Raw genomic sequence first — 23,669 nt, 5'->3', positions numbered from 1 at the left:
CCCAGAACTCTGGGAGGCCAAGGCAGGTGGATCACGAGGTCAGGAGTTCAAGACCAACCTGACCAACATGGTGAAACCCTGTCTCTACTAAAAATACAAAAATTAGCTGGGTGTGGTGACACACACCTGTAACCCCAGCCACTCAGGAGGCTGACGCAAGAGAATCGCTTGAACCCGGGAGGTGGAGGTTGCAGTAAGCCGAGATCGCCGAGATGGCGCCATTGTACTCCAGCCTGGGAGACAGAGCAAGACTCTGTCTAAAAAAAAAAAAAAAAAAAAGTGTTTCTTCATTTGCTATATTCCCTAGGACCATTTCCAGAAACTGTAATTTGTTGTTTTTTAAAATTAATGTTCACCAGTTTCACTGGGAACTAGGTCCACAGAATTCTTCATGCTGTCATGCCAGAACTGGAACCTGACATTATTTTGAACTTATTTTATACATGATTGTTAGATTGTGCAAATATTTGTAATTAAGTTAGGAATCAAGATTTTTTCATATAAAATATACAAAGAAGTTAAAATTCCTATAATGTTAAATTTGAATTAATATAAGTATGAACTCATTTATTTTTCTATTTTAAAATACTTATTTTATAATTCTGCCCTTTGGAAAGGTCTAGACGCAATGACAACACAATAACAATTAGTATATATGCCAGGCACCCAACTGTTATTTCTGTACCAAGTATTAAGGTATTGCCCCTTGCCCCTCAGGTCCAAACACAGCATTCTTTTTTTTTTTTTTTTTTTTTTTTTTGAGACAGAGTCTTGCTCTTGTTGCCAAGGCTAGAATGCAGTGGTGCGATCTCGGCTCAACGCAATCTCCGTCTCTCAGGTTCAAACCATTCTCCTGCCTCAGCCTTCCGAGTAGCTGGGATTACAGGCATGCGACACAACGCCCAGCTAATTTTTGTATTTTTAGTTAAGACAGGGTTTCACCATGTTGGCCAGGATGGTCTCGATCTCCTGACCTCGTGATCTGCCCGCCTCAGCCTCCCAAAGCGCTGGGATTACAGGCGTGAGCCACTGCGCCCGGCCGCAAGCACAGCATTCTATACTTGGCTCTGTGATGCAAGGCTGGAAGTCTACAAACATTTCTCCCTCCCCAGCTTGCTTGCTTTCTGGTTCTGCCAACACACTATGCTAGGCTAGAGGAGGAGACAGTGGACTTGCTTCTTCCTGTCTGCTGTTTCCATCAGTGTCAACCCCACAATGCCATTCAACCTGTATGCAGCAGTCAGTCAACAACACTTTCCAACCCGAACGTCCTCAGAGGTACCTGCACCAGGTAGGAGGCGCCACCTCCTGGCCACTCTTCCAAGTTTTCAGGTTCTTTTTATATTTTTATTTTATTTTATTTTAATTTATTTGAGACAGGGTCTCACTCCATCACCCAGGCTGGAGTGCAGTGGCACAATCACAGCTCACCACACCCTCGGCCTCCTGGACTCAGGTGATCCTCCCACCTCAGCCTCCTCAGTGGCTAGGAATACAGGGGCCCACCACCATGCCTGGCTAATTTTTGTATTTTTTGTAGAGACAGGATTTTGCCATGTTGCCCAAGCTGGTCTTGAACTCCTGGGCTCAAGCAATCCACCTGCCTCAGCCTCCCAAAGTGCTAGGATTACAAGCGTGAGCCACTGCACCCGGCCATTCTTCCAAGTTTCCTGGCTCTAATCACTCCAACCTCTTCCCTTTATTCCCCAACCCCAGGAATTGTAGCTGCTTCCTCCACTTACTATTTTCTGTTACTTCTGTGTTCTCTTTTTCCCTTTTCAGAACTCCAATAACCTGTTTAGCTAATTTCCTAAATCAAATTCTAACTAGTGTGGTTTCTGTTTTCCTGCTCAGATCCTGACTTAACGGTTTCTAAATGTAATTCTCCACTTGGGAGAAAAATACAATCAAGTTCTTAAGGAATGGCTGATTATGTGTCTTGGGACAAAATATATACAAAGCCTGAGACATCTTGTTGTACCAGAAATCAAGGAAGCTATCAAAAATCAATGGGTCATGCCAGGCACGGTAGCTCACGCCTGTAATCCCAGCACTTAGGGAGGCAGAGGCGGGAGGACAGCTTGAGCCCAGGAGTTTGAGACCTCCCTGGGGAATATAGCAAGACCCTGTTCTCCACAAAAAGAAAAAGAAAAAAAAAATCAATGGGTTATGTCCAAAGGAATCAGAAGCCAAGAAAAAGGGACTCCCACTGACATAATATGGTATCATTTAAGCATCAAAAAGAATGACTGCTATCTGTTGCTAAGGTTTCCAGTACAGATGCAAGGAAAAAAGTGTCCTTATGCTTTCTGTCTGTCTGATTGTGGCAGCTGAGATTAAATAGAAGAATACAGGGAAACTGGAATAACCTTGAAAACAGTGAAGAGCCTGTTTTACTCCGAAAAACCTAACTTTTGAGTCGGCAGGAGAAGTTTTGGGAAATAGCCCTTACCACCCTTACCTGGTTGATTACACTTGCAAAAGCTTAAAGGTGGCCAGGCACAGTGGCTTATGCCTGTAATCCCAGAACTGTGGGAGGCTGAGGCAGGCGGATCACAAGGTCAGGAGATCGAGACCATCCTGGCTAACATGGTGAAACCCCATCTCTACTAAAAATACAAAAAAAAATTAGCCAGGCGTGCTGGCGGGCGCCTGTGGTCCCAGCTACTCGGGAGGCTGAAGCGGGAGAATGGCATGAACCCGGGAGGCGGAGCTTGCAGTGAGGCGACATTGCGCCACTGCACTCCAGCCTGGGCGACAGAGCAAGACTCTGTCTCAAAAAAAAAAAAAAAAAAAATGGGTCAGTATGTATAGCTCAGTTGTGGTGGTGGTGGTGGTGGTTACATAATTGTATGCAATTATCAAAACTCACAGAACTATACCCTAAAGACAGTGAAATTTACTTTATGTAAATTATGCCATAATTTTTTTAATGAAAAAAAGAATGTCCTCAATGAAGCACTAAAAGTATAATTTTATTGTCTTAAGGAAAAAAATAATGTCTGTCTTTTTTTTCCTCCTTTTGGACAAAATGGCACAAATCTAAAAATATCCCTAGTAACAGTGAAAGTCTGTAGCTCATGGCCCTCCCAACATGACACTAATTCTATGAAACAGCATTTGGTTTCACAGGAAACTGGCTGAAGCTGAACTCTATTCTATAAACTAAGTTACCAATTTTATCATGTGCCTAACTCTTTCCAAACCTTTTGTTGAATGAAATACAAACTAAAACAAAGGTAATAAAATGTTTTCACAAGCCACAATAATGTGAATTAAAGTTCTATGTCAAAGAAAATTTGATTAAAATTATGCAAGATAACTAATTTATTTCCTTTCTTCTGAGAAATAAATAATCCCAGCTGAAGACTGGAGTCAATTCCTTTAAAGCAGATATGTGATTACATTTTCCAAAATGACTTACCAACATTCCCCAAAACTGAAACCCCAGCCCAAGCAAATCTAACAGCAGAGGAATCAGTAGCACTAGTACTACATAAATTCCATTTACAGATTTGCTTATATTTTTCATAAGAATTGGACAAAAATTATTAGTAAAGTACATGATAAATTATTTGTATAGCTATATGGTTCATAATCACTAATAAATCACCTTATGCTCCTATACTGACCATCATAATTTTTTAACTTTTCAAACTCATTTGGATCTCTTCCAAATGCTTCTCTGTGTTGTCCCTCTTGCCCCAGCATCTGGTTCAAGCATTTACCACATAAATTTCGCAGAGCATCCCATTCTACTTCCCTTACTGTAAGATGACCTAGCTTCCTACTCCACCACGAAAGGAGACCAATAGCTGTCAATGCCCCTCTGCTCCAACTCCAAACTTGTTACTTTTCTCCCTGTAGCGCAAAAGAGGTTTCTCAACTCTCTTTTCCCTTACTTCCTTATTTTTATTTTATTTTATTTTATTTTTTTTTTGAGAGTCTCACTAGGCAGCCCAGGCTGGAGTGCGGTGGCATGATCTCGGCTCACTGCGACCGCTGCCTCCGTGGTTTGAGCAATTCCCAAACTAGCTGCAATTACAGGCATCCGCCACCACGCCCGGCTAATTTTTGTTTTTCTTTTTCTGGGACAAGGTCTTGCTCTGTTGCCCAGGCTGGAGTGCAGTGGTGTGATCTCGGCTCACTACAACCTCCATCTCCCAGGTTCAAGTGGTTCTCCTGCCTCAGCCTCCCAAGTAGCTGGGATTACAGGTGTGAGCCACCACACCCGGCTAATTTTTGTATTTTTAGTAGAGACGGGGTTTCACCACGTTGGCCAGGCTGGTCTCAAACTCCTGACCTCAGGTGATCTACCCGCCTCAGCCTCCCAAAGTGCTGGGATTACAGGCGTGAGACACCACACCCAGCCTAAAGTTTTACTCTAAAAAAACATAGGGAGTGGCCGGGTACCAAAAATACAAAAGTAGCCGGGCATGGTGGCGGGTGCCTGTAATCCCAGCTACTTGGGAGGCTGAGGCAGGAGAATCGCTTGAACCTAGGAGGTGGAAGTTGCAGTGAGCCAAGATGGCACCATTGCACTCCAGCCTGGGCAAAAAGAGCAAAACTCCGTCTCAAAAAAAAGAAATTAAAAAAAAAAAAAGGCTAGGCGCGGTGGCTCACGCCTGTAATCCCAGCACTTTGGAAGGCTGAGGTGGACGGATCACGAGATCAGGAGATCGATACCATCCTGGCTGACACGGTGAAACCCCGTCTCTACTAAAAATACAAAAAAATTGGCCGGGCGTGGTGGCGGGCGCCTGAAATCCCAGCTACTCGGGAGGCTGAGGCAGGAGAATGGCGTGAACCCAGGAGGTGGAGCTTGCAGTGAGCTGAGATCAGGCCACTGCACTTCAGCCTGGGCAACAGAGTGAGACTCCGTCTCAAAAAAAAAAAGGGAGTGATAGATTTCTAATTTTTTCCCTGCCATACTTAAATGTGTTAATATAGTCAAGTCTGTGTTGTAGTTCAGTGCATCATCTAAATATAATCAGTTCTATAGAGCAATGCTTCTCAAATATTAATGTGCATATGAATCACCTGGGGATCTTAATAAATCGCAGCAGCAAGTCTGGAAGAGGAGAGATTTTGCATTTCTATCAACCTCACAAGTGACACCGAGGCTTCTAGTCCATGGACCACACTTTTTGAGTAGCAAGGTTATAAAAGGTTCCTATACTGTTTGTTTTTTTAATTTGACAGATGTATACTATAAAAATGCAAAAGATAAAAAAAAAAGTCAAAAGAACAAATCTGGAAAAAACATTGCAACATCTGTGACAACATGCATATCTTTTTTTTTTCTTTTTTTTTTTTTTTGAGATGGAGTCTCGCTTTGCTGCCCAGGCTGGGGTGCAGTGGCATGATCTCGGCTCACTGCAACTTCTGCCTCCCAGGTTCAAATGATCCTCCTGCCTCAGTGCCCCTAGTAGCTGGGATTACAGGCATGCACCACCACACCTGGCTAATTTTTGTGTTTTTAGTGGAGGTGGGGTTTCGCCATGTTGACCAGGCTGGTCTCGAACTCCTGACCTCAGGTGATCCACCTGCCTCAGCCTCCCAAAGTGCTGGGTTTACAGGTGTGAGCCACCACGCCCGGCCAACATACACATCTTTGGTATGAGTTTTCTATTGCTACAGAAAAATTACCATCCTATACTTTTAAAGTTTCAGAATCATCAATCTGAAAGATAGTACAAACTCTTAAAATGGTTTACAAATGCCCATTACACATTTCTACCTTTATCTCCAACTACTTCAGCACCATCACCCACCCTATGGGCACAAATGTACTCAAACCACACCTGACAACTCCTTACACAATGCTAAAATCTTAACTTCTTTAGTCTATCCAACCCTCCCTAAGTCTATCCCAGAAAACAGACTTTGGTTTTGACAATACAGCAGGCCCAGTAAAAGTCAGTCATCAGTTTAGAGGTCCTCTCCTCTTTCCCCACTTCAACTGATTTTTGGTCTAATTTGGCCAAGCATTTCACCATTCTGTAGTCCCATGACCTACGTCCTACGTATTCCAGATTTAGGCTGAGAAAATATGGATCTTTCTTTCTTTTTTTTTTTTTTTTTTTGAGATGGAGTTTCACTCTTGTCTCCCAGGCTAGAGTGGAATGGTGTGATCTCGGCTCACTGCAACCTCCGCCTCGTGGGTTCAAGCGATTCTCCTGCCTCAGCCTCTCGAATAGCTGGGATTACAGGCGCCCGCCACCATGCCCGGCTAATTTTTATATTTTTAGTAGAGACGAGGTTTTGCCATGTGGGCCAGGCTGGTCTCGAACTCCTGACCTCAGGTGATCCGCCTTCCTTGGTCTCCCAAAGTGCTGGGATTACAGGCATGTCACCATGCCCAGCTGGATCTTTCTTTAATTTATAATTAATCTTGGCCGGGCACTGTGGCTCACACCTGTAATCCCAGCACTTTTGGAGGCCGAGGCAGGAGGATACCCTGAGATCAGGAGTTCAAGACCAACCTGGCCCACACGGCAAAACCCCGTCTCTACTTAAAATACAAAATTTAGCTGGGCATGGTGGCGGGCGCCTGTAATCCCAGCTACTAGGAAGGCTGAAGCAGGAGACTTTGACCCCGGGAGGCGGAGGTTGCAGTGAGCTGAGATTGCGCCACTGCACTCCAGCCTGGGCGACAGAGCAAGACTGCGTCCCAAAAATAAAAAATAAAAATAAAAAATAATTTATCACTGCTACATGTTTTTCTCATACAATTGTTTACACTGTGATATAATCAACATACTATAAACTCTACCCTTTTAAAATGTACAATTCAGTAGTTTTTAGTATATTCAGAGTTGTGCAACCATCACCACTGATTTTAGAACATTTCTTATTTTTTGTTTTTTATTTTATTTTTTTTTTTTAGAGACAAGGTCTTACTATGTTGCCCAGGCTGGTCTCAAACTCCTGGACTCAAGCAATCCTCCAGCCTCGGCAACTCAAAGTGCTGGGATTACAGGTGTGAGCCACCTCACCAGGCCCTGATTTTAGAACATTTCATCATCCCAAAAAGAATATTCTCACCTACACCGCCAGTCCCCCAACCTCTGGCAATCATTAAGCTTTCTGTCTCTAGATTTACCTACTCTGGCCATTTCATATAAATAGAATCACACAATATGCAGTCTTTCTGACTGACTTAGCTCACGTAGTGTGATGTTTTCAAGGTTCATTCATATTGTAGCACGCATCAGTAGTTCATTCCTTTCTAAGGCCAAATAATACTCCATTGTATGAATATATTAACACCATATTTTGTTTATTGAGCATCAGTCGTTATGTCCTTACAACATTCCTGTATTCGAATAAAGAACCAGGGCTCTGAGAGGTTCACTCACTTTATAACTCAAATAATAAAAGGACATTTGGGGCCGAGTGCAGTGGCTCACGCCTGTAATCCCAACACTTCGGGAGGCCGAGGGGCAGGGGAAAGGGGGATCACTTGAGGTCAGGAGTTCAAGACCATCCTGGCCAACATGGTGAAACTCCATCTCTACTAAAAATACCAAAATTAGCCGGGTGTGGTGGCCGGCGCCTGTAATCCTAGCTACTCGGGAGGCTGAGGCAGGAGAATCGCTTAAACACGGGAGGCAGAGGTTGCAGTGAGCCGAGATGGCACCACTGCACTCCAGCCTGGGCAACAGAGCGAGACTCCATCTCAAAAAAAAAAAAAAAAAATTGACATTTCTACATTTCTACTTTTTGGCGATTATGAATAATGATGCTATGAACATGGGCGGACAAGCTTTATGTGAACATACGTTTTCAGTTTTCTTGGGTATATAGCCAGGAGTGGGCTTGCTGGGTCATATACTAATTCTAATGCTTAATGTTTTGAGGAACTACCAAACTATTTTCCACCATTTTACATCACCACCAGCAGTGTACGAGAATTTCACTATTACATTTTCAACAAATGAGGATAATTCTTGAACGAATAGAGAGGTATGCTGCCACCGTAGAACGACAACCCACTACCCAGAAGACTGCATTAACAAAGCAGAAGTATATGTCCGGCAGGAAAACAGAGAATAAAATGTTACAGGTCCAAGTGTATTAGGCAAGTGAGTTAACCTCGCAGAGCCCCGGTTCCTTATTCGAAAAAAAAAAAGGGCCGCTGTAATGCCATTTTACCTTGCAGTCACCGTGAAAATCAAATCAGTCAATCTGCGTAAAGGTACTTTACAACACTGATTATTCATGATTCGATCTCAGGCAAGGCATTAGGGGCAAACAGCTAAATGCCCAGATCCCTCCTCCTCGCAAAGGTTCCTTCCCCTCGGGAGGGTCCCTGAGCGACATTGGGGGCTGCAGCCACTTCCCTTCCCCGGGAGAGCCGGTCTGCCAGCCACGCAGGATAAATTGCTAGAGCTGGAGCAGCAGATCCGTGCCACCCCTACCCAGCACGGCTCCCAGGAGAGAGATCTGCAGCCTGCTGCTAAGCTTAGTAAGTCCGCGCAGAATCGTTCTCTTTTAAATGGTAATAAACATATTTTTGGGGGTCGAAGCAGAAAATGAGGGGCAAAGGGAACACAAGCATATCCCCCCAACCTCTGATCCCAATCTCGATCTCTCCAACACTCCTCCACACACACCCTCCTCCACATAAGGAAAACAAGTATGAAACCCGATCCTTTACGAACCCCAGCCCCAAGGGCCCTCACCTCCCCGCAAGGGCAGAGGGTGCAAAGCTTACCTGGTGGCTTCCTCCGGCTCGACCAGGTTCTGGCCAGGCGCCTCCAGAGGGATAGTAGCCATCGCCTCCTCCGCCTTCTCCCAGCCAGGTGGTCTCCGCCGGGCCGCCCCCGCGCACCCGCCAGGAAATGGGAGGCTGGGGAGGTTCAGGGCGAAGAGGATATAAGGGTGGAGGTGGGTGCACCGGCACATCTCCACCCCCAGGCCCGTAGTAGCGGCCGTAGGACGGACCGTCACTGGGGCCGTAGCCCGAGCGCCTCAGGGCCGACATGGGATCCGCTGCCCTGAAGCACTTCCCGCCCCCCAACCCCACGGCCGACCCATCGCGCAGGCGCCCGCGGGCGATTGCGAATGGAGAGCAGCGAAGGGGGTCGGAAGACGCCAGCCAATCCCAGGCCCGGGCCCGCCCCTTCTGCTGCCGAGCCCCGAAACCTGAGGGACGGAGGTCAGACTCCGGGGTCTCGGGAACCCGGAGACGAGGGAGGACGCCGTATTCTTTAAGAGGGAGTATACGTTTCCTCGCCATTTATCCAATGGAGATTCCTCTTCCCTACTTAACAGGAACAGGGAAAGCGTGTCCCCCAACGGTACGGCTGCCCCGCCTCTTCCTGGGGGCCCGCACGTGTTACAGGAAGTGGGTGAGGGTAATATGGAGGAGCTTCCGGCAGGCCCCGGCGGCTGAAAGCCGGGGCAGAAGTGCTGGTCTGGGTCGGGATTCCGGGCTCGGTCCCGCCGAGGCGGCGACTGCGGTAGGAGGGAGGAGGTTTTGGACGCGCTGGCTTCCCGCCGCTGTGCATTGCAGCATTATTTCAGTTCAAAATGAACTATATGCCTGGCACCGCCAGCCTCATCGAGGACATTGACAGTGAGTAGTTCATCTCCTCCCGGTGGAACCTGGGGTGAGACCCTTCCTCTCGGGCGAGCGCTTCTTCCGAAGAAGCTTGTAGAATGAGTCCCGGGCGGGGCCGGTGTGTTCTGAGCTCAATCCGGGCGTTCCGCGTCGATGTCCTCCACAGCTGCGGTACACACGGCTTGCCCACCTAGTAGCCTGCTGCTACTTCTGCCCCTCGCAGCCTCCGCCAGCCCTCTAGCTGGTGAGCCCCAAGCGATGGAACTCATTCTTGCTTCCGTGGGTCGCGGCAGCAGAGGCCCGAACACGAAAGAAGCCCGGGGGTGGGCTTCTCCCCCGTCCACTCCTACCTGCAGTATTTCGAAGTATCAGCGTGTTACCGGTGGATGGATCGGAATACCTAGAGAGAGGATTCATTAAAAAGCGAAAATATTAAGACAGCGGCAGTTGGACTTAATTGGCAGTAAATGTAGGCGCTCTACGGTGTGGCCATTTGCTAGCTTATTTTACTGTGAGGGTCATTAGCACCTTCAGGTTATTGTAGTAAAGACCACTGTTAGACATGGTATTGACTTTTCTGGAAAGACCAAATCCCTTGCAACCTTTTTTTTTTTTTTAAAGAAGTTTACTTTTGCTTTTACTGAGAAGACCTCCCTTATTCCTAGTTTTTGTCCGGAAGAGGAGCTCAGTCCTATACAAAAGCGAAAAGAACCGCCTGCAGTTGTCCTGGCTTTCCTTTTTTCTGAATTCCGTCTGTGCATTATTCCTCAAGCAACATTTTTTATTGTTTTAATCATGTGATCTTTCTCATTAACTTGTTTCAAGATGATTTACACATAGTTTTAAACAAGTTGCAATCGTCTCCGTCACTCTGTGAATATGCAATTTAGAATCTGTGGTTAAAATTTCATTTTATGGGCCTGGCGCGGTGGCTCACGCCTGTAATCCCAGCACTTTGGGAGGCCGAGGCGGGCAGATCGCCTGAGGTCGGGATTTCAAGACCAGCCTAGCCAACATGGTGAAACCCCGTCCCTACAATTAGCTGGGCACTATGGCGGTGCCTGTAATCCCAGCTACTCGGGAGGCTGAGGCGGGAGAATCGCTTGAACCCGGGAGGAGAAGATTGCAGTGAGCCGAGATCGCACCATTGCACTCCAGCCTGAGCGACAGAGCAAGACTCTGTCTCAAAAAGAAAAAAAAAAAATCATTTTATGGTTGACAGATCTTTTTTCTTTTTCTTTTTCTTTTTTTTTTTTTGAGACGGAGTCTTGCTCTGTCGCCCAGGCTGTAGTGCAGTGGCGCGATCTCGACTCACTGGAACCTCCACCTCCCGGGTTTAAACGATTCTTGTGCCTCAGCCTCCCAAGTAACTGGGATTACAGGCGCCTGCCAGCACGCCCAGCTAATTTTTGCATTTTTTGGTAGAGATAAGGTTTCGCCATGCTGGGCAGGCTGGTCTCCAACTCCTGACCTCAGGTGATCCACCCACCTCGGCTTCCCAGGGTGCTGAGATTACAGGCATGAGCCACCGCCTCCGGCCGACAGATCATTTTTTTAAACACAAATTACTTATTGTGCTGTGTAAGGGAAATGTAGTGTAATTGGACTAAATATATATTAACATCTATATGAACCTGTTATGTGTAAGGATGTTTTATTTTAGTTGCTTGAGGATGCTCTTTTGCCCTCATCTCTCCTTATATATCCTCTAACACATCCTGCCATTTTACTAAAAATCAGTTTTGCTCTTTGGCCCTCTAACCCCTACCTCTTTGTAGATTCTAGACCCCCTACTTTATGAAAACTTTGAAGCCATTTGATATGCACCCTTTGCTCCCCAACCCTAACACACAGTTTCCTCCCTGTCTTTCTGTATTTTCACCCATCCTTTAATTTGAGTAGGAAGGATTCCTCCGTTTTTGTCTGTCTGTTGTTACTGTCTCCTGTCACTGCTTCTGGAACCTTTTTTTCGTTGTTATCCTTTTTCTTTTATATCCTCTGTCTCCCCAACCCCTGCGTTCTTCCCCTCATATGTGTTACTGTCTATCCATCTCAAATATTTTCTCTGTTCTCTTCATCATATTCCCATCCCTTTTTTCATATCTTTATCCCCAAATCTCGAGTCATTTTCATTTTGTCTGTTTCTTGACCACCTTCAATAGAATACTTACATTACTCCTGCAATCTAATTTTTAATCCTGAACACATTACTCAAGCTGCATTCTTCAAAGTTATTCGTCTAAGGTCTTCTTCTGTGTTCTCTCTCCTTTGCAGCACTGTGATACTCTCCCCACCAGGTTCTTTCTCTTCTCTTGATTTCTCTAGCAACTGGTACTTGGTGATTTTCTTACCTCTCTGGCCCTTACTGTTCTCCAAAATAGATGGTCACTTGGATTACATGTGGCCTACTTTAAATCTTTAGTAGATCTCCTGTACTTTAGTAATTTTAGATCATCTTTTTGTAGATTTATCCAAAATTGCTTTCTCTAATCTTGATGTCTTTGGTTTTCCAGTCTTACTGTTTCCAACTATCTGCGTATGTTTCTATGTAAGTGTCCTGATAGCACTTTAGAATCACAAAGAGCTAATAACCTTCACCCTGAGCTTGCTAATTTTATTCCCAACTCTTGGTAAATAGTTTTGTGATATCTCATAAAACTCCTACATCTTTACCTCACATCTTCAGCACCCCATCCTCTCACACATACCCACTTATACAAACTCAATAAACAGACGACATCACTTAATGTTTACTTGTTCCCTATGAAGTCAAATCCAGATGCAGCCTGCCCCCAGTACTTTTCTGACTTTATCTACTGTTTTTTCCCTTCACACCCTCAGCTTTTAGCTAAACATGGATGTATAGCCCTTTTTTCCTCCTCTTTAATTTACAGATTTCCTTCTCCCCCCCCCCCCGCCCCCTTCCTATCACTCTTCTCATGCCCTAAAATTATCTACCTTTTAAGGTCCAACTCTGATACCTCCTTCAGAAATACAGCTTCTCTCTCTGTAGTCTCATATAATTAAGATTTGCTTTCTGTGGTACTTATTTATAGCGCAAGGAAGAGTATAAATTCCTTCAGGGCAGAGTCACTGTCTTTTTCCTCTGTTCTGCATCTAGAAAGTACTTTAGGCATGGAATGAAAGAAATTTTGCTGGGTGTGCTAGTAACTGGCTTATTTTCATTCTTCAGTGTCAGCTCAAAGTCGCCTCTTCAGAGAGGCTTTCCCTTGCCACCCTTCCTTCTGTAACCACTTCTCTCCCTTCATCATACTGCCTTGCTAGTTTATTATTCTATTGTCCTAATCACAATAGGTTATTTTCTTATTTATTTGTCCTCCTCCAACATGAATATAAATTCATAAGGTTGGTGACTTTCTAAGTCTCATTCTCTACTGTATGTCTAGACCCCAGAACAGCACATGCCCTCTCAGTAAACATTGAATTTCTGCTCTAGCTTATTGTTAGTCTTCATTTTAAATGCCTGAAGCATTGTGTTTTTATTTAAAGCATTCCCTGGTTACAAACAAAATGTGAGATAGAAGCTCGTCTTTTGCGGACAAAATAATTCTACAAATAAGATAATAAGAGTCATCTAGACTAAATTTGTAGATATAAAAACTGACATGACACTGAGATGGTTTAAGTGTCAAACATAAGGGTCTTTGGCGAGGCGCCATGGCTCACGCCTGTAATCCCAGCATTTTGGGAGGCCAAGGTGGATGGATCATCTGAAGTCAGGAGTTCGAGACCAGCCTGGCCAACATGGTGATACCCCATCTCTACTAAAAATACGAAAATTAGCCAGGCATGGTGGCGAACTCCTGTAGTCCCAGCTGCTAAGGAGGCTGAGGCAGGAGGATCGCTTGAACCTGGGAGGCAGAGGTTGTAGTAAGCCGAGATTGTGCCACTGCACTGCAGCCTGGGTGACAGAGTGAGACTCTGTTTCAAAAAAGAAAAAAAAAAAACCAACATAAGGGTCTAGAGCCAGCTAGTCAGGCTTCGTGGTGCCACACCCTGTCCTTTTCCCACTCTGCCACACTGCTCTGATTCTCTTCACTACTGATGTTATCTAAATCCGGGCTGTTGTGCTTCTTTCTTCGGTTTTCCAATGAACTTGAACTTCACGTTAAATGCATTGGCCGAGGAAGTGGTACAGCTTAAACTTAATTATTATCCTAAATACTTGCTGAACTTGTCAGTTTTCATTTAAAAGATTTTTTCCTCTCTCCCCAGAAAAGCACTTGGTTCTGCTTCGAGATGGAAGGACGCTTATAGGCTTTTTAAGAAGCATTGATCAATTTGGTATGTATTAATTTATGGACATCTCTTATACTCTGGATAATAACAGCTGCCCATTGCATTTTTTGTTAGTTAATATTGAAATCTACAACTTTTTCACATGTGTGACATAGTAGGACTGATTTTAGTGAGTACATCATTGTTTTCTATATATTCAGATTAGGTGGTTCAAAGCTTATATATATTTCCAAGCTCATTTCTAAAACTGGCTTTCAATAGAATCCCCAGTAGGGGGAGCCAAATGATAGAAATAAACAGTCCACCGAAGAGGCTTGTTTTGTTTTGTTTTGTTTTGTTTTGTTTTGTTGTGTTTAGATGCGCTCTCACTCGGTCGCCCAGGCTGGAGTGCAGTGGCACAATCTTGGCTCACTGCAACCTCCGCCTCCTGGGTTCAAGCGATTCTTGTGCCTCAGCCTCCCAAGTAGCTGGGATTACAGGCTCCAGCCACCACACCCAGCTAATTTTTGTATTTTTAGTAGAGACGGGGTTTCGCCATGTTGGCCAGGCTGGTTTTGAACTCCTGACCTTAGGTGATCCACCCACCCGGCTGAGCTGGGCAGTTGTTCTGCTCCTCATGGCTTTTGGACAGTCCCTTGGTGTCTAGAAGGTGAGTCAGCTGGTTTGAAGGAGCTTCACTCACATGTCTGGTGCATCGGTGGGGACAGCTGGAAGGCTGGTCTTAGTTCCCATAGTGCTGGGATTACAGGCGTGAGCCATTGTGCCCAGCCCAAGGCTGCTTATTTCTAAATTGGCAGGGTATAATGACTTCAGAGCAGTTCCGGAAGTGAAGGTAATCCCTCCCTAGCCAATGAAAATTGGGTAGAAGGCATTTCCTGTATTTTAAGGACCCCAACATTAAGCTTAATACTTTACATATAGGGATGCATTGGAATAAGAGGCCTCTGTCTTTTTTTTGCATCCTGCATTTTTCTTAAGTTAAAAGATTATGTTTCCTTCTGTTTCAAGGAACTTCATGTTCATGCTAACATTTATTTGATATCTGTGAGATCACTGGATTTGAGCATGAGGAAGAAACGTAATTAAAACACTTAAAAGGATTATGGAAGATATGAACATAGATTTCTCCTTTACTTCAAATAGGACAAGTAGTACTAATTGAAAGAGGAAAAATAATTATTGTTAACAAATTGGAGTCCTGATTCTTAAGTCAGATTCATCAGAGTACTTTGAGGGAAAGATAGTGAATATTAAGTTGACTTTTAGATTACAAATATAGTTATCTGTCAAGGTGAAAAAATAGGTTTTTGCTGTATTATAACCCATGGATACCTGCATTGGGTTAAATGAATCCTAATTACTAAAACAAAGTTGAATCTTCAGCAGATCATCGCATACACACCCACACAAAAAGAAAAGCTGTTTCTTTCCAGAAAACAAAGTTTTGATCTCTGTGGTTGTTTAGGCCCAAGTTTTCCAAGTTCCTTATTCATTTATATTTTCCTATGGCTTTTTTGGTATTAGCAATTAACTGATAAAGGAATTTATTTCTCTTATTTCTGCCGTCATTCATGTATTAGCCCAACATAATCCCAGACGTCTCCTAACTGGTATGTCTTACTCAATGAAATAGGAGAAGATTATTTGAAATTTTAGCCTTCCCCAGAATTAGAAAGCTTGGGGGCCCGGCACTGTGGCTCACGCCTGTAATCCCAGCACTTTGGAAGGCCGAGGTGGGCGGATCACAAGGTCAGGAGTTCAAGACCAGCCTGGCCAATATGGTGATCCCTGTCTCTACTAAAAATACAGAATTAGCCGGGAGTGGTGGCAGGCCCCTGTAGTCCCAGCTACTCCGGAGTCTGAGGCAGGAGAATTGCTTGAACTGGGAGGCGGAGGTTGCAGTGAGCTGAGGTCGCGCCACTGCAGTCCAGCCTGGGTGACAGAGCGAGACTCGGTCTCAAAAAATACATAAATAAATAAAAATAATTAGCTTGGAAATCATGTTTACCTAAATCTTTTCTGTTCAAAATAACTGATTATTGAGTTATGGGCCTTTACTCAATAGTTTAAACTAAATAGCTTTCTTTTTTCCCTATACACTTATAGCAAACTTAGTGCTACATCAGACTGTGGAGCGTATTCATGTGGGCAAAAAATACGGTGATATTCCTCGAGGGATTTTTGTGGTCAGAGGAGAAAATGTGGTCCTACTAGGAGAAATAGTAAGTGAAAACTATTAAGCTGCTGTAGATCTTCATATTCGTGCTAGTTAGACTTCTTTTTTTGTCTTTTCAAAAGAGAATAAAAATATTTTCCACATTTTATCTGGCTTCTCATAGGCAACTACCAAATTAGTTTAGGGAAGCTACAGAGAATACTTAACTTTGTTTCAGTGCCTTAACAAATGTGTTCATTAATATATTTGTTTAATAGCAGAAAATTGACAAAGCTTGATTTATATATGCTGGGGAAGGTGTGACTTACATACGTTGGAATATTTTGCAGTCATTTAAACAATTGGTTACAAGTAGTTTTTCATGGCATAAAGCTAATGCACAGTATTTGAGGGAAGCACATATTGCCTGTACAGTACAATGTGATATCCGTATTAGTAAAGGGGGAAAGGGCAAGAGTGGCTATAGGAAAAGCTTTTCCATTACCTATCCCAAGAATGGAGTTCAGTCTTGGATTCTTAGCTCACAGCCAGGGAAAGGGTATTTTGGCATCTGTGCCAGAAAAACCAGCTGGCAGGTGAAAGGTTAAATCCGATTTTCTGAGGTGTTGTTGCTGTAGGTCTTCGTGTGTGCAGACATACACACACACACCCCTACTAGAAGTACTCAGATATTTTTTTAAGTATCTTATTTAAAACCTTTGATTTCATCTTGCTATTTCTGATTATTGGGTTTGCAAGGAAAATAAAAATCTCTTCAAGAGTAGTTGAAATTAAGGGTTGAACCAGCACTGTCTTCTTTTTTCTTACCAAAAACTTTGGTGTTTGCTTAATTTTTAAAGTTTTTAATACTGTTTTCTAAATACCTAGCCATGTCTTAAATTTGCAGAAATCTTTAGAGTGGTTTCATTTGTAGCCATTTTTAACAGCCATTTGAGAAAGCAAGGAGATAATTCTGCCAGGGTTGGGTTGGTTCAGAGACCTCATACTGGAAATAGCTAGAAATGACTAATCCAGACTATCAATACTGCCCAAGTGCTGCCGTGAAATATATGAAATATCTTTTTCTTACTTATAAAATATTTTTGTAGTTTGTAATTTTAGTTCAGTGTATCATTTCTTGCATGTTTAAGCAGCAGAAATTGTTTTTTGTTTTTTGGGTTTTTTTTTTTTTTCTTTTGAGACAGAGTTTTGCTCCTGTTGCCCAGGCTGGAGTGCAATGGCATGATCTCAGCTCACTGCAACTTCTGCCTCCCAGGTTCAAGCGATCCTCCTGCCTCAGCCTCCCGAGTAGCTGGGATTACAGGTGCCCACTACCACGCCCAGCTAATTTTTGTATTTTTAGTAGAGACAGGGTTTCACTATGTTGGCCAGGCTGGTCTCGAACTCCTGACCTCAGGCAATCTACCCGCCTCGGCCTCCCAGTGTGCTTGGATTACAGGCATGAGCCACCGCGCCCAGCCAAGCAGCAGAAATTGTTATCTTCTTGTGTCGCATAAAGGCTAAAACAAGGCCAGGCGCGGTGGCTCACGCCTGTAATCCCAGCACTTTGGGAGGCTGAGACGGGCAGATCACAAGGTCAGGAGATCGAGACCATCCTGGCTAACACAGTGAAACCCCATCCCTACTAAAATACAAAAAAGTTAGCCGGCCGTGGTGGCGGGCGCCTGTAATCCCAGCTACTCGGGAGGCTGAGGTAGGAGAATGGTGTGAACCTGGGAGGCGGGGCTTACAGTGAGTCGAGATCATGCCACTGCACTCCAGCCTGGGCGACAGAGCAAGATTCCGTCTCAAAAAAAAAAAAAAGTCTGAAAGCACCTAGTACCCATGGTACCCATGGGGAGATACTAAATGACTGTAAAGTAGTCTGCCAGTACTTTTTTTCTTCCAGAGATGGGGTCTCACTATGTTGCCCAGGCTAGATTCAAACTCCTAGGCTTAGGCAAGCCTCCTGTCTCAGTCTCCCAAGTAGCTGGGACTATAGGTACATGCCACTATGCTTGATACTGCTAGTATATAGGGGAGCTGACCCATCTCTGCGTGGTGGGGTTATAGATGATTTTTAAAAATACTTTCTGAATTTAATTTTGAAGAGGCAACATATCAGAGGAAAAGACTTAAGTTAAAATACTGGGGTGGGTGCAGTGGCTCACATCTGTAATCCCAGTACTTTGGGAGGCTGAGGCAGGCAGATCGCTTAAGCCCCAAGAGACCAGCCTGGGCAACATGGCCAAACCCTGTCTTTACAAAAAAATACAAAAATTAGCCAGGGGTGATGGTGCACATCACCAGTCCCAGCTACTTGGGAGGCTGAGGTGGGAGATTCACCTGAGCTCAGGGAGGTCGAGGCTACAGTGAGCCATGATTGTACCACTGCACTCCAACCTGGGTAACAGAGCAAGACTGTCTCAAAAAAATATTCACAGATATGCTTCTGTTTTATAGTAGTAAACGTAGCAGACATGCTTTTTATACTGGTTACATTGGCACAAAGTTACATCTAAGTAGATGTGTGTGTTGGTGTAGTGAAAGAAGTGAACGTGTTTGTTCTTGAAGTTTGGTTGTTTCCTTGGATCCCTTTTGTGAGGAAAAGTTCCCTTTTTAAAAAAATATGTTATGGTTTGGATGCTGCAGAAGTTTTACAGGGGTACCACTGGAGAAACATGGTTCCAGGAATGCCTGCATGGTTATGTGAATCAGCAGTCAGGAGAAATTATGTACCAACCCCAGAGGAATTCATACATAGAAATCAGTTTCTATAAACACTATATTGGTTAAGAAATCCCTGAATTCTGCCTCAAGGATGATGAAGATGACACAGCATTAAGTAATAAGACTGTTGGGAAGAAGCAGCAACAGCAGCATGAATTGCTCAGCAAGTCACATACTGAAAAGCCCAAGAGGCAATGCATTAGGCCGAGAACACTGTGCTCTCTTTAGCTGCTACTCATGGGTTGGGAGGGCAGGTGGTAATATATACTTTGCTGGGTGCTGTTAACTTTGGACCCAGAGCAGGGCTTGCTTATGTAATTTGTGTGGCTTTCATTGTAACTTCTGTGGTGAGAGTCCTCTCTCTGTCTGATAATGCCACTGCCTGTGGGTTCTGAGACCTTGGCAGCATGTGGTGATAGTATGCAGGCCAGAGCATCTGGAGAAGTTGTGTGTCAATACCATCCCAAACTTTATCATTGAAAGTCATAGAGGAGGGTAAGAAACAGGAATACTTTGTATAGGCTTTCCATCTTACAAAAACACCAAATAATACCTGTACATTCATTTTAAGGATAATAAGCTGAATCTGTGGATAGTGAGATACTTTTTTAGCAAGGTTCTTCTGCATTATGACATAGGTTAGCAAATGTTTATAAGGGCCAGGCACAGTGGCTCACACTTTGAGAGGCCAAGGCAAGAGGATGCTTGAGGCCAGAAGTTTGAGACCAGCCTGGGCAACATAGCAAGACCCCATCTCTACAAAAAGAAAAAAGATTTAATGCCAGATGTGGTGGCACATGCCTGTAGTTCCAGCTACTTAGGAGGCTGAGGCAGGAGGATCACTTCAGCCCAAGAGTTTCAGATCATGGTGAGCTGTGATCGTGCCACTGCACTCCACCCTGGGCAACAGAGCAAAATCCTGTCTCTAAAAAAATGAAAAATGTGCTCACATTGGCAGCACGTATACTAAATTGGAACAACGCAGAGAAGATTAGCATGTCCCCTGCATAAGGATGACACGCAAATTCATGAAGGCTTCTATATCTTTAAAAGTAATTAATGAAAAATGTTTATAAAGCATTCAAAAATAAAAATATTAAGCATACTATGCCACATTTAAGTGAAAAAACGAATTACAGTCAATATTTGCATTGTGGGTTTTTGGGAGGGGTTTGTTTTTGAGGCAACGTCTCACTTTGTTATCTAGGCTGACTGCAGTGGTGTGATCACAGCTCACTGCAGCCTCAAACTCCTGGGCTCAAGTGATCCTCCCGGCTCAGCCTCCTGAGTAGCTGGGACTATAGGTACACATCACCACGCCCAGCTAATTTTTTATTTTTTACTTTTTATTTTTTTTTTCCTTTTGAGACAGAGTCTCACTCTGTCGCCCAGGATAGAGTGCAGTGGTGTGATCTTGGCTCACTGCAACCTCTGCCTCCTGGATTCAAGTGATTCTCGTGCCTCAGCTTCCCGAGTAGCTGGGATTACAAGTGTGAGCCACCACGCCTAGCTGGGTTGGTTTTTTTTTAAGTCAGTATATATGTAGAAAAATTGTAGGGATATTATCAAAATGTTAATCCTCCATACTGGAATTATGGATAATTTTTAAATTTTCCTTGTTTGTCTATTTTCCATATTATCTACAATGAGCATGTATTTTTTAAATAAGGAATTTTTTATTAGGCAACAATTTTTTGTTTTTGTTTTTTTTTTGAGATGGAGTTTTACTCTTGTCACCCAGGCTGGAGTGCAATGGCATGATCTCCGCTCACTGCAACCTCCGCCTCCCAGGTTCAAGTGCTTCTCCTGCCTCAGCCTCCCAAGTAGCTGGGATTACAGGCGCCTGCCACCATGCCCGGCTAATTTTTTTTTGTAGTTTTAGTAGAGATGGGATTTTGCCATGTTGGCCCGACTGGTCTCGAACTCCTGGCCTCAAGTGATCCGCCCGCTTCGGCCTCCCAATGTGCTGGGATTACAAGCATGTGCCACCATGCCCAACCTAAGCAGCAGTTTTTTAAATAGTGGAGAAAAATATTGGGACCAAATTGGTTTAGTAACCTAAATGGTCTGACGAGGTTCTCCCTAGAAGACTTGTTGCCATAAAGGGAAAAAGAGTCTTGTTATAGTTTAGAGACTACAGAGCTGGTACGGTGGCGCACACCTGTAGCCCTGGCTACTTAGGAGGTAAAGGCAAGAGGATCCCTTTTATTTTTGTCTTTTTACTTTTTTTGAGACGGTCTTGCTCTGTTGCCGAGGCTGGAGTGCAGTGACACATTCATGGCTCACTGCAGCCTTGACCTTCAGCCTCCCAAGCTCAAACAGTCCTTCCACCTCAGCATCCTGAGTAGCTGGAACTGTAAGTGAACACCACCACACCAGCCTTTTTTTTTTCTTTTCTTTTTGGTGGAGTTAGGGTCTCACTGTGTTGCCCAGGCTGGTCTCGAACTCCTAGGCCCAAGTGATCCTCACACCTCAGCCTCCCAAAGTGCTGGGATTACAACTGTGAGCCACTCCACCCATCCTTAAAATAATTAAAAAAAAAAAAAAAGTCTTAAGGCCACATTGCCTCAATAACCTCCTTCTTGGATTCTCTACAGTGGGGGAGATAGCTATCTATAAGCAGCCCTAATTTTTTTTTAAAGGAAATTAATCCTGGACTAATAGAAAATTAATCCTGACTAATATGGGATTTTGGATCACATAAAGCTCTGTTATCCAAATACTTACTACTGCCTGTAATCCCAGCATTTTGAGAGGCCAAGGCAGCCAGATCACAAGGTCAGGTTTCGAGACCAGCCTGACCAACGTGGTGAAACCCTGTCTCTACTTAAAATACAAAAATTAGCCAGGTGTGGTGGCACATGCCTGTAATCACAGCTACTCAGGAGGCTGAGGCAGGATATAATCACTTGAACCCAGGAGGTGGAGGTTGCAGTGAGCTCAGATTGTGCCACTGCACTTCAGCCTGGGTGACAGAGAGACTCCATCTTGAAAAAAATATATATATACTGATCACTATTAACCTCATTGTAAGTATGTATCCTATAGTAGTGTTGTCAGGCATTTCTTTGAAAAACTCACCGGTCCCTAGGAGAAGGTCCTGTCACAGTTATGAAAAATAATGTGAGCCTGATAGAGGAATCCATTTGCCTTGAGATCTGTGCTTTCTATTCTTGGTCTTCAGGTGAAGTTTTCAAACCTGTCTCTTTTGTAGGACTTGGAAAAGGAGAGTGACACACCCCTCCAGCAAGTATCCATTGAAGAAATTCTAGAAGAGCAAAGGGTGGAACAGCAGACCAAGCTGGAAGCAGAGAAGTTGAAAGTGCAGGCCCTGAAGGACCGAGGTCTTTCCATTCCTCGAGCAGATACTCTTGATGAGTACTAAGTCTTTTGCCCAGAGGCTGTTGGCTCTTGAAGAGTAGGGGCTGTCGCTGAGTGAAAGTGACATCCTGGCCACCTCACGCATTTGATCAGAGACTGTAGAGTTTTGAAAAGTCACTTTTATTTTTAATTATTTTACATATGCAACATGAAGAAATCGTGTAGGTGGGTTTTTTTTTTAAAAAAATAACAAAATCACTGTTTAAAGAAACAGTGGCATGGACTCCTTCACACGTCACTGTGGCACCAGCAACTACTTCTTTATATTGTTCTTCGTATCCCAAATTAGAGTTTACAGGGACAGTCTTCATTTACTTGTAAATAAAATATGAATCTCAAAAGTGTCATGTTATTTCCAAGTTTGAGTTGCCTGTAATGAATAGATGAAATTAAGCTTCTGCTCTCAAAGGTATAAGCAGTCCACATACTGGGATTTCCCCCTTCAGTCACAGTTTCAAGTAGCTGGCTACTTAGGAAGGAATATTTTTATTCCGATCATCTCAGGGGTCCTCTCCTGTTTCCATGTTTGTATCTGTTTACAAATGTTCGGCAGGGGCAGTGGCTCATGCCTGTAATCCCAGCACTTTGGGAGGCCGAGGCAGGTGGATCACCTGAGGTCGGGAGTTGAAGACCATCCTGACCAACATGGAGAAATCCTGTCTCTACTAAAAATACAAAATTCCCCGGGCGTGGTGGCGCATGCCTGTAATCCCAGCTACTTGGGAGGCTGAGGCAGGAGAATCGCTTGAACCTAGAAGGCGGAGGTTGCGGTGAGCCAAGATTGTGCCATTGCAGTCCAGCCTGGGCAACGAGCAAAACTCCGTCTCAAAAAAAAAAGAGAAATACAAATGTTCAGGCGTGAGGAGGGAGCTTTCAGCTGTTTCCCAGTTAACTGGTTACTGCAGAAGACTCATGTTTGAGAAATGACATCACGGTTGCTCTTGCTCCTGCTTCACCCATGGCTATTCCAAACTAAGTCCCCATGAGACCCAGCATGTTCTTACGGTGGCTTGTTCTCCAGGTTTTCTGCTAATTTAATTAGGTGTTCTAGTCCTTTGAATTGAGTCTTGAGTATCTTACATTCTCATCAAAAAGGAACATAAATCGTATTGTAGTGACTGAAAGCCCATAGTGATGGCACTTTGTGTGATTGTTGAAGAGTAGGGATTGCATAAAAAGCTTAACAGATTTGTACTTCAAGAAGGAAGCATGGGCCGGGTGCGGTGGCTCACACCTGTAATCCCAGCACTTTGGGAGGCAGAGCCAGGTGGTTCACTTGAGGTCAGGAGTTCAAGGCCAGTCTGGCCAACATGGTGAAACCCCATCTACTAAAAATACAGAAATTAGCATAGTGGCGCATGCCTGGAATCCCAGCTACTCGGGAGGCTGAGGCAGGAGAATTGCTTGAACCCGGGAGGCAGAGGTTGCAGTGAGCTGAGATTGTACCACTGTAGTCCATCCTGGGCAACAGAGTGAGACTCTGTCTCTAAATAAATAAATAAGGAATCATGGTTTAGTAGACAGTGGGCTCAACTAGGAGTTAGGAGACATCGTGTAAAATTGGCAATTATTGGC

General features: G+C 44.2%; 2 protein-coding genes and 1 non-coding gene across 4 annotated transcripts in view; 2 read left to right on the top strand and 1 right to left on the bottom strand.

Annotated features, from left to right (window-relative positions):
• BAG4 (BAG cochaperone 4) overlaps positions 1–9,244 on the bottom strand; it is a 39,138-nt gene extending 29,894 nt beyond the window's left edge. For both annotated transcript variants that reach the window (XM_002819011.5, XM_054561448.2), the window contains exon 1: positions 8,720–9,244. In XM_002819011.5, the coding sequence (XP_002819057.4) occupies positions 8,720–9,244 (525 nt within the window). The remainder of the gene's footprint in view (positions 1–8,719) is intronic.
• Positions 9,245–9,444: 200 nt separating this feature from the next.
• LSM1 (LSM1 homolog, mRNA degradation associated) lies at positions 9,445–22,435 on the top strand. The gene is made up of 4 exons (XM_009243703.4): positions 9,445–9,583; positions 13,805–13,873; positions 15,935–16,050; positions 21,928–22,435. The coding sequence occupies exons 1-4, from the start codon at positions 9,538–9,540 to the stop codon at positions 22,096–22,098; spliced, it is 402 nt and encodes a 133-aa protein (XP_009241978.2). The 5' UTR covers positions 9,445–9,537; the 3' UTR covers positions 22,099–22,435.
• Positions 19,656–19,761, top strand: LOC112134732 (U6 spliceosomal RNA). Its single transcript, XR_002916095.2, has one exon. It is a non-coding gene; the product is annotated as a U6 spliceosomal RNA (small nuclear RNA).
• Positions 22,436–23,669: the final 1,234 nt, after the last annotated feature.

This window comes from Pongo abelii, chromosome 7 (assembly GCF_028885655.2).
Source record: "Pongo abelii isolate AG06213 chromosome 7, NHGRI_mPonAbe1-v2.0_pri, whole genome shotgun sequence".
Classification (NCBI taxonomy): domain Eukaryota; kingdom Metazoa; phylum Chordata; class Mammalia; order Primates; family Hominidae; genus Pongo; species Pongo abelii.
Note: the sequence above shows the minus strand (reverse complement) of the source record. Positions and strands in the feature narration are given on the sequence as shown.

Coding starts and splice junctions, on each gene's coding strand:
- LSM1 (XM_009243703.4), top strand. CDS start 9,538: ATGAACTATATGCCTGGCACCGCCAGCCTCATCGAGGACATTGACA. Junction 9,584..13,804: donor CCTCATCGAGGACATTGACA/GTGAGTAGTTCA, acceptor CTCTCTCCCCAG/AAAAGCACTTGGTTCTGCTT. Junction 16,051..21,927: donor TGGTCCTACTAGGAGAAATA/GTAAGTGAAAAC, acceptor TCTCTTTTGTAG/GACTTGGAAAAGGAGAGTGA.